This window comes from Helianthus annuus, chromosome 7, assembly GCF_002127325.2.
Source record: "Helianthus annuus cultivar XRQ/B chromosome 7, HanXRQr2.0-SUNRISE, whole genome shotgun sequence".
NCBI classification, from domain to species: domain Eukaryota; kingdom Viridiplantae; phylum Streptophyta; class Magnoliopsida; order Asterales; family Asteraceae; genus Helianthus; species Helianthus annuus.
Genome location: NC_035439.2, coordinates 72,320,791 through 72,331,122, shown reverse-complemented (window position 1 = coordinate 72,331,122; position 10,332 = coordinate 72,320,791). Strand labels below are relative to the sequence as shown.

The 10,332-nt window shown below is 35.2% G+C and overlaps 1 protein-coding gene across 1 annotated transcript; it reads right to left on the bottom strand.

Annotated features, from left to right (window-relative positions):
- Positions 1-1,693: 1,693 nt before the first annotated feature.
- Positions 1,694-6,200, bottom strand: LOC110936638 (UDP-glucuronate:xylan alpha-glucuronosyltransferase 1). Its single transcript, XM_022179045.2, has 4 exons — positions 6,005-6,200; positions 4,645-4,857; positions 3,264-3,886; positions 1,694-2,817 (listed from the first exon to the last, which is right to left on the bottom strand). Exons 1-4 carry the CDS (start codon positions 6,028-6,030, stop codon positions 1,796-1,798), a joined length of 1,884 nt encoding a protein of 627 aa, XP_022034737.1. The 5' UTR covers positions 6,031-6,200; the 3' UTR covers positions 1,694-1,795.
- Between the last annotated feature and the right edge of the window lie 4,132 nt (positions 6,201-10,332).

The following is a 10,332-nucleotide window of genomic DNA, read 5'->3' as shown; positions in this document are numbered from 1 at the left end:
TTACCTCCCTATTAAATTACCTATACATTAAAAACAAAACCACATGAACGGTAACACTACATAGGGATAAGCCAATGGTACCGGTACCAAATTTATCAAACCGGGTACATTTTCGGTCTCGACTTTTGACATTTTCGGTACCGGTTTTTACCCTTAAGTACTGATGCCGTACCAGGTATATTCGGTACCGCTACCCACTTTTGGGGGTTTTCGGTACTGAGCTCATTCCTAACATCACCTTCGAGCTCATGCCGCGTAGCGACGCAAGTAATTGCACCGTTTAGCTTGTTTTTCATACACGTGTAAGTAAATTGTATTTCGTTTGAATGAGGTTTTATAATCACAACTTCTTTTGTTTTCTTTTTTTGTCTTTTTCTGTAATGAATGGATTGTAACATGTAAAATTAACTTGGATATTTAAGTTATTGATGAGCAAATGATATTAAATCCTGTAATTAAACTGGTATCGTATCGGTACCAAATTTACTATACCAAATCATTTTCGATACCAATTTGGTACCCACCTTTTGGCGTTTTTAGAATCGTTACTTCAGGTTCGACACCTGTCTAGCACCATACCTGTATTTACTTATTTTTACCTTCAAATACCGTACCGTATGTACCGAGAACTTTCGGTGCCAGTACCTAATTTTGATTATTTCCGGTGTGCCATTACCGGTACCGAGCTCATCCATATTTTAACGTGTTAGTAACGTCATAACTGAACTGAAAACAACCGAATTTCCAATGTGTAGGACGTGGGGTCCTACTATTATATATCAGATTATTTAAAATCGTGTATTGGACGGGTAACTATCGTTACTACATCATTTTTATCTATATTTTGATATTCGGTATCCGCTTGCCGTTGTGGGCATGCGTTTTGCAGACATTGGATCCCGCTGCAACGCGGGGTCGGAAAATCAACTAGTTAAATTAAATTAAAATGCTATAAATAAGTAACAATTTTTAGCTTTGGTTGGTTGTATTACAGGCTTTGAGTGTTTTCTTTTAATTTATTTTATTTAATTTTTTTTAAAGCTTGATTTTTTTACTCATGATCTAAAGATTTTTACCTTTTGCAATTTTAAACCCACATAATTTTTTTTTTCAATTATAACCCAAAACTTTTTATTATTTGCAATCTAACCTCACAACTTTTTACTTTCAACTTTTGCCCCCTATACTTTTCATCTTTCGGAAATATCCCTTTTACATTTCGTTCTAAATTTTCGAGTTAGTACGGCATAACGTACGTGTGTAATTCAACATTTTTATGTTTAGTTCCAAAATTTGCGAGTTAACATGGCGCAACGTGCATGTTTGGTTCAACGTTTATACGTCTATCTTTTTTTCCTGTTTAACAGGTTCGTCGTAACATGCAGGTCCTAGGTCGAGTCAGTGTTGGTGGTCGCTGGCGGTGGTGTGACATTGGTATCATTTGACATGGTTTTACGCCCCGTCGCAACACGGAGGTGGTTAGTTCTAGTTTATGTTAAAATACAATGTATTTACCGCGATAATTTTCTTTTTCAGGTGGGGCTTGTCCGATTAATGTAATTTTCAACTCATCAAAATTTATAGATTCGTCATTCATGCCTATACCGCATAGATGTGTGTAGATAATGCAACAACACTAACAAAAAACGTAATGTTGTTCAAAAAACGTAACTTTGCTAAAAAACACAAAAAATCACCATTAAACATCAAAATTCCATTATTACAAAATCAAAACACTAGATACAAAAAAAATTAATCAACTTAATTCATGAGCTTACATGTACTAATCAATCAATCAATTGATGTTGAGCTTAGCAATCGCAGGTGGTGTGGGAAAACTCTGATCATCAGTCCAATTCGACTCGCCCCAATGTTTCAACATGGATTTCCACGAGCATAAGTTGTCGATACATTTCTTTAGCCTCGGGTCCCGAATTTTAATCTTCCAATGCCCATCTTCAAATTCCGCCTTCTTGGCCTCCCTCCTATCCCACTCAAGTTGCGTTTTTTGCCTTGATTCCAACAGACAAAACTGGTGCAACTGAGTGGGCATTGCATCATGCACTTTCCACCACCGTTCGTGAGCAACATCGCTCGCGAACTCCTGGAATATATCCGAGTTCCAATTGCAATCATAATCACGAAAACACAACCAAGGTTTCAATCCAAGGTAATGAAGTACATAAAGCTCCGGAGGGTCAGCCCCGAAAAGCCTAGTTTTCTTCTCTTTGGTTTCTTCGTCGTCGCCAATCCAAAAGTTTTTTAGAAAGTTTATACTCTTCGGGATTCGATGCCACCAAGTGAAAATCTCGTTTAAGTACCCTTGATCGCCTCCATTATACGATACGATCTCGTTTATATGGCTCATTAGAAGATTAAACGTACAATTAGATGGCTCGATAACCATCACACCCGAGTTAAACAGCGTCCCATTGTTACCTGTGGCCGAGATCTCAGGCATCCCGAATAGGAAATCTATGTTTCGAAGAATGAGCAAATCGGCATCTATAAATATGATTTTATCATAATCAGTCAACTGCCATAAACGGAACTTGCTATAGTTCCATTCGTTGTATGCGTTTTTTTCGGCTTTCGGGTTTCTTATCCGTTTAATTACGCGAATCTTCCATCCTGCCAACTCAAGTCCACTTCGATGGTAATCCGTGATTGTCTCGTCGACAAGGATCACAAGATCTCGGTTAGAACCCGACATCCTAATGCTTTGTGCTGCCGCAATCGCCCCACAAACATATACATGAGCGGAGTGTAGGATCGTCACATAGGCTTCCCGTCGAACGTTCCCAACATAATCTCCATCTTTATTAGTAAAAAAGAAACACAACATGTTGGTTAGTTGGATAACGAGCTTTAAAACACATAATCCTTTTGCTTAGTCGAGCCAGATTGAGCCAAGTTAGGCAGGGCTCGGCTACTTTACAAACCAAGACGAACCAGCTTGCCTCGTTCATCTTAACAAGCTGGAATGTTGAGCTTGAGTTTTGTATTTTTTTTAAAAGTAATATGTCTAACATACTCAAGAATTTATAATCTTAATGTTTAAAAAATCTAGGATATAATTTTAAGTTAAATATTAAGATTGTTGGCATTTTATTTACAAAACTGAGCCGGCTTGGCTCATTAATTTATAAACGATACTCTACTTTTGCTTTATAATATAATTTTAAGTTAAATATTAATTTCGAGTGAGCCTCAAGCTTTTCGGACAGCTCTACTCTACTTTTGCTTTATAATATCAAACTAACCTCGAGGTTTGAAAGGCAATGCAAGTTCACAAGATCCAACCGGTAGCTGAACCTTTTCACGCAAAACCTTCAAATCCGGTTCATATAACCAAACCTCTCCCCTACGAACCACGAGTTCCTTGCAAGGAAACAGGTTTGGGATGGGGAAACAATTTGTAACGAAAAGAAAGTGCACTGGCCGGTTCGATCTAGATGAACCGGCCAGCCCAGCAGCTGCAAGCTGCAAATGAAGCCTGGCAACATCTCGCGACCAATTCCCCTCATTTCTACATGGAAGCTTAACCACAATAAGATCAAGAACTTTCCTTGGCACGTCGAGTTTTGGAAGGTTCGGGCATGTGGGAACTTCTTCTTCTTGTTCTTCATCGATCCATTCAGGGTACAACACATCCCATGTCACATTTTGATCAACAGGATCAAGTTTAAGGTGGACAATTTGATCCTCGTTGACCACTGCAATTCTTGTCTTCCAGTCAATAATTTCACTTTCGTGAAAATTCAAGAATCCGATCCCATGAATCTGTTTTTTGCTGGATAATGTGTGTATAACACCTGATACATCATCCCAGTTGATCTTTAACTGTGATATGTATCTTTGATCTATCCTACCACCCCATTTCCACCTGTTTGCAAATAATCGAGTTAGCCAAGCTATTAGATATTGATAATGGAGTGATCACACCACTAAGGAAATGAAAATTCCAACGGTAGTTACCGATCCGCATAGGGGTAACGTTTCAATAAAAAGTGGTAACGAAATCGATAAACGTCAATTTTTTCCAAAATATACACTACCATCGGAGCGTCACCGGAGCGTCAAGGGGCAATGGAGATTACCCCTTCTATCACTCTAGGTCCGCCCCTGGGTAGTTTCATCGGTAATCCGTCGGTGAACTAGGTTACAGCCAAGAATCCATTAGTGATTTGCCATCGGAAATATGACTTTGGGTAATATGATATCTAACGGGTTAGCGACGTAAAGACTATTTTATCGGGATTATAACAGCAATTTTTTTGCTTCTTGTAAGACTTGAACCAAGACTTGATGTTTTAAAAGGCTTTGTCTTGCCCCGACCACCAACCCGTGGTATAAGGCTCTCTATGTATTCCACTGGCTATAACTATTCCACTTTGTCTTGCCCCGACGTACAGACTATTCCACTGGCTATAACTAAAGGGTCAAATTAATGTATTTTTTAGAAAAATCCAGATTTTATGTATAAAATCCAATAATGACACCCCCCCCTCCCCAACTTTATCCGTCGACAATACTTACCGACGGATCTTGTTAAAGTTGGTTATGTGTTTAATTTACAATATGATACTCATTCGTCGTCTAAAAGTGTCACTATTTTATAAAATTGGAAATGATTTACATTACATTGAAATAGCATGCGGGATGTAGTTGTCATGGCGGCGATGGCCCGAAATAGAGTAAGTGATGATGATGAGAGTCGTGACCACTGCGACTAGTAGCATCGATTTATACGGTTTTGGTTTGCAGTTGCCGGTTTTGTCATGTATGGTGACCGGAATTGGCTTCCCGTCCGCCTCCAGTTTGCTTCTTTGAATCCTTCTTTTGCATATTTCGTCGCTGATGTATGACATTTTCAGGGAAAAGTGAAACAATGTTAAAACCGAAGTTCTCTTAGATACGGGTTATATAATATTTTGATCACTCTTCTAATCACACCACAAATAAATTAGATGTGTTCAAATAGCAATTACAAGTGTACGTTTCTAGTTGTGTTGATATGTTTTTTATATTTTGCAATAATAAGGTAAAATAAAAATGAAAACACTTATATGATTAAATGTCAAATAAAATGAGGCTTGTCCATTATTTTAAATACCCAGTTAAAGGTTTACGTTTTGTAATTCAATTAACAATTTAACATTAAGCAAACCAAAATAGTTCACATGATATCGAAATATATAATTATAATTTATAAATTTATATTCATTCAACTCTAAATCGAAAAGTTATTTTATTATAATACTTTAGCATCATTAAATAACTTTTAAATATGGTCAAATGACCATACCAATGATGAAATTTCATTTCAACAACCACATTTAGGTACACGCTTCATCCCTTTTCGTTCACCTACCAATCTTTATCAATAAAATGTATTGAAAGGAAAGCATAGCCAATCGAAGTTTTTTTTTTTTTTAAATATTTATCATAAGTAATAACCATAATAGCAGTTGACCCAAAAATATGTGTTTAACCTCAAGATCAACATGAACAATGCATGACCTGACTAAGTGGTACTTGGCTTGGCTTGCCTAGCTAGTATATACCGAGTCCATCATTTATAAAGATGCATGCATGCAACTGCAAGAACCCTAAACCCTGAAGAGCAGTTATGCTTCTGGGATATATTAACAAATATAACCGGGCTCTTTTACCTTCTACGTGTAGTAATAATGTTAATGTGAATGATCCTGTGAATTAATGGTATGGTTAATTGATCATATTCCTCAAACTCAAAAGGTCGTTCGATGAAAAATTCAAATGTCCGTTTAAAGGTAGTGGGCTATGACGCAAACCCCAACCTTCAAACGGTCATTGAATGTAACCTCGTACGACCGTTTGAAAACGCTGTAGGATTAGATTCTTAGTGGCGTGTGTATAGCAGACCCCTCTGATCGGAGAACATAAAGGTGATAGGATTCAAACCAATTGCTATATAAAAGTCAAACTGTTTAAGAAAGATGAAGGGAAGTAAAGAACATACTTGGAATATGGCTGTCTGGTCTCCATGCTCCTAGGAGATTTTGGGAGAAGATCTAATTGTAATTGATGGAAGAAGTGAATGAGGGAATATTATGTATATGTTTTGAATGAGAGATGGAGAGGGACAAGCCAACGTACAAATATGGCATATACGGTATATGTGTCAAGGGTGGTGGTGGTGTTGGTGGTGATGGATATAGTATCTTTAAGTAAGGTGAGACGTTGGGTGGGATGGCATGGAGGGAGGGTAGGTCAGGATGATGGGGGTCGGAAAAGACAGCTCGAAAAGGAGATTGTAACTTCTCTTGTAATGTTGGATTCATGTTAAACGTAGACCACAAGTCAAGCGAGTTATGGTCTTGTTTGTAACTCAGATCTCATCCTTTCATGGGTTGATTATAATAGTACAATTATATATGGAGTGACCGACCCACCCACAAACTTTTTTCATGGGGTGGAAATTTTTAGGGTTTGTTTGTCTATCGTTACATGATAATTTTCTTTCGGTCTGGTTCGGGTGAAATAAAAAAAGAGAATCAAACTAATTTTTATGTTATGAATAAAAATACATCAAACGTAATTATAATGTATAATGAACAAATAAGATATCAAATAGCATTGTTTAGGCACAATGAATAGTAGTGTCACAAACAAGATATCAAATATAGAATATTGAACAACACAAGATCAACACCTAAACGGCCAAACCTTTATGTTTAACCCAAAATATTACACAATCCGTATACAACCGCAGAAAACCCTGACTCTCTAATACGGTCACACAAGATTATCAAAATGATAATCTGGAACACGAAATACATGAACACTCTACTTTGATCAAATTCAATGTGAATCCGAGCTAAACAACAAGATGAAACCCTAATCGCATATTAACAAGAGGGAGAAAGTGTAAGTGCACAATATATCTAGGTTGCCCACAAATGCGATTGAACAGGCGTTTATACGCTCTAGACTTGCACTGGATCTCCAAGTACTCGGTATATAACTCGGTCTTCTTTTTTGAGTCTTGAGTTTTAAACCCACGAACCTTCCTTGAGCCCATGATTCCACCAACAACCCAACAACTTATCAACACACCTACAAGTCTATTAGCAACCACTTGTTATCCAAATCCACAGCCCAAAACATGACAAAACAAAACACAAGAAAACAAAACCAGGTTAAATAAGTTGTGACCAAAAAACTAAAGTAAAAGTAAAGTATAAAATTAAAATACCACTACGAATGTTATCTAAATGTTATCAACATTCTTTTAACCCCGCATCCCCCGTGAATGTAATACCCAAATGGATCATGCGACCGTAATTATAACCTACGAATGTTATCTTAATGCATTTACACAATTCTTCATGTTGACCCATATGTAAACCTTTTGCCAACAAATCTGCTAACTAATGTTTAGGACCAACACCAATAGTTCTTATAATATCCTTAAAGATCAAATCTCGTAAAAAGAAGATCTATTTCAAAATGTTTAGTCCTGTCATGAAAAAGAGGATTTGCAGTTATGAACAATGTTATCACAATGTAAAGATATTGGTATTTTAATAGAAATGTCTAACTCTTGTAATACATTTTTAACCCACATAATTTCACAAGCAGCAACACATCTAGATCTACATTCAGCTTTAGCTGAAGATCTTGAAATTGTTGCTTGTTTCTTACTTTTCCAGAAACCAAAGAGTTCCCAAAAAAACCACAAAAACCTATTACAGACTTTCTAGCCTCAAGATATTTATAAAATTGAACTTTTACCAAATAACACACCTTTACTATGGGACTGTTTTAAATACCTTAACAATCTAAAAGCAACCTTTAAATGACCATTAATTGGACAATGCATGAACTGACACAAAAATGTACACAAAAATGTACAGTGGATGATATGCTTGGCCATGTATGAGCAAGAGATATAAGCTTGCCTACCAAACTTTGATAACATGTTATACTGTCAACCATATCCGTATTTTCTTTACACGAATTTGTTATTACATGATTATGTTCAATTGGATTATTGACTAGTTTATATATAATCATGCCATACTCAATCAATAATTCTAAACGGTATATCTATTGTTGTAACACCCCTAAAAATATTAAATTATATATGGGACTGTTTACAAGATATAAAATTGAACTTTTACCAAATAACACACCTTTACTATGGAACTGTTTTAAATACCTTAACAATCTAAAAGCAACCTTTAAATGACCATTAGTTGGACAATGCTTGAACTGACTCAAAAATGTACAGTGGATGATATGCTTGGCCAGGTATGAGCAAGAGATATAAGCTTGCCTACCAAACTTTGATAACATGTTATACTATCAACCATATCAGTATTTTCTTTACACGAATTTTTTATTACATGATTATGTTCAATTGGATTATTGACTAGTTTATATATAATCATGCCATACTCAATCAATAATTTTAAACGGTATATCCGTTGTTGTAACACCCCTAAAAATATTAAATTATATATCTGTGTAAACATGTATAATTAATATTCTTGATATAGTAAAAATATAAAACTAGGATATTTAACTTAGTTAAATATCTATGTTAATTAATAAAGAAACAAAGGATTTTAATCCTATTTATAAACTTTATAATTAGAGGGATCAATTTAGATAATGTTGAAACTTGTTTTTAAAACAAGTTATAAGTTTCAAACACACCCTTAGGCGTGTTATCTTCTGGTCAACCAAACACAGAACCAACAATAGAGTTCTAGCTCTCAAACCCTAAATTCACTTAAATCCCTCCAAGAATCAAAGAAGAATTCGATTAGGAATCAATTCTAAGCTAAAATCTTGATCACCAATCTTAGGAGATCAAAAGGTATGCTCAATTTTAATATTTGGTGAAACTTTGATTTGTGATGAATTCTCATAAATGATGTTCTTGAAAGAATTCTTGATATTATGGTTAAATTATGATGATTACAAGTCTAGGAATTAACCCTAGATGAGAACTTAGTGAAATTGAATTATAATCTATCTAATTCATAGCTTTCATATGTGAATTATATGGGTAGTAATAAACACTTGAATTATTAGGATAATTGATGTTAATTGATAGTTATGATGCAAGTTCTAGTATTGGTCATAGTATTCTTGTCATGTGAATATGAAAAGGAAGCTAGGATATGGTTAATTAGTTAATCATGAACATGAAAATGATATTGTAGAATTCACCTTTAAGGTGTTTGATAAAATGTCTAAGTGAACTTAAAATATTGATTTATATGAAAGAATCACTCAAATGATTTCTATAGTCATTGGATATCGAATATAGGAATATAAATTCTAAGCGATATGTTCGCATTGTATACTATAGGAAATTTGGGTGGATTGTCAAGTAATCAAGGCGACATGGACAATCGGTTGAAAGGAAAGCTTTAAAGGTACGCGGCTATACGCTTCGTAAAATCTCGTTATTATTTTATGTTTAGTGACTTGAATAATGATTAAATTGTTATGAAGTTTGGTTATTACCGAAACAGAGGATTCCGTAGGTATTAACCGGTCGAAATAACTAGTGTTCAGCGCTAAGTAAAAACGTGGAAGTGGTGGATTCCACTATAAGTTTAAATGGGTCAAAGTTGTAAGTCCCGTAGTGATCTTTCAATGATATCAAACTCAATCTTGTGAGAGTGCGCAAATCAAATACAAGACGATTCAAGAACAATAATAAACAAAACCAAATAAGATGTAATCAACCATAAACCAGAAACTTGCATTCAACGATGAACGAAGACGGATACAAGACTCCTTCAATGGTTTCGGCTGGCTCTAGGTTTGCACAAACTGATCAACCTCATTATTGTAAATGAGGTGAACTTATATACTAGACATATATGGGTCGAAATGTCACACCCGCTCATAGCGGAAGCGAGAGGTGTGATCTGTATGGTTTTCATTGCATAAATATCGATGTACATGAACAAACTACAGTAGAAACTCTATAAAATAATACACTTGGGACCACCAAAATTTATTAATTAAAAGAGTTATTAATTAATCGATAAATTAATAATTATTAATTTATATATTAATTAATATTTTATTAATTTATAGTAGAATACTTAGTTTAAAAACACCTTTCAAGCTTCCACTTAATTATTGTATACAACGCATGTATATCAAATGAACGGCCCAATTTGAAAGCAACCTTCAATCTCCCACCTTATTATGCTTCTTGTGTTCAATGTATCACTTTATGGACATTAAAAATATTTTCTATATAAACACAAGATCAAAATAGGTTAACACAAACAAATCATACACACAACATTGCTTCCC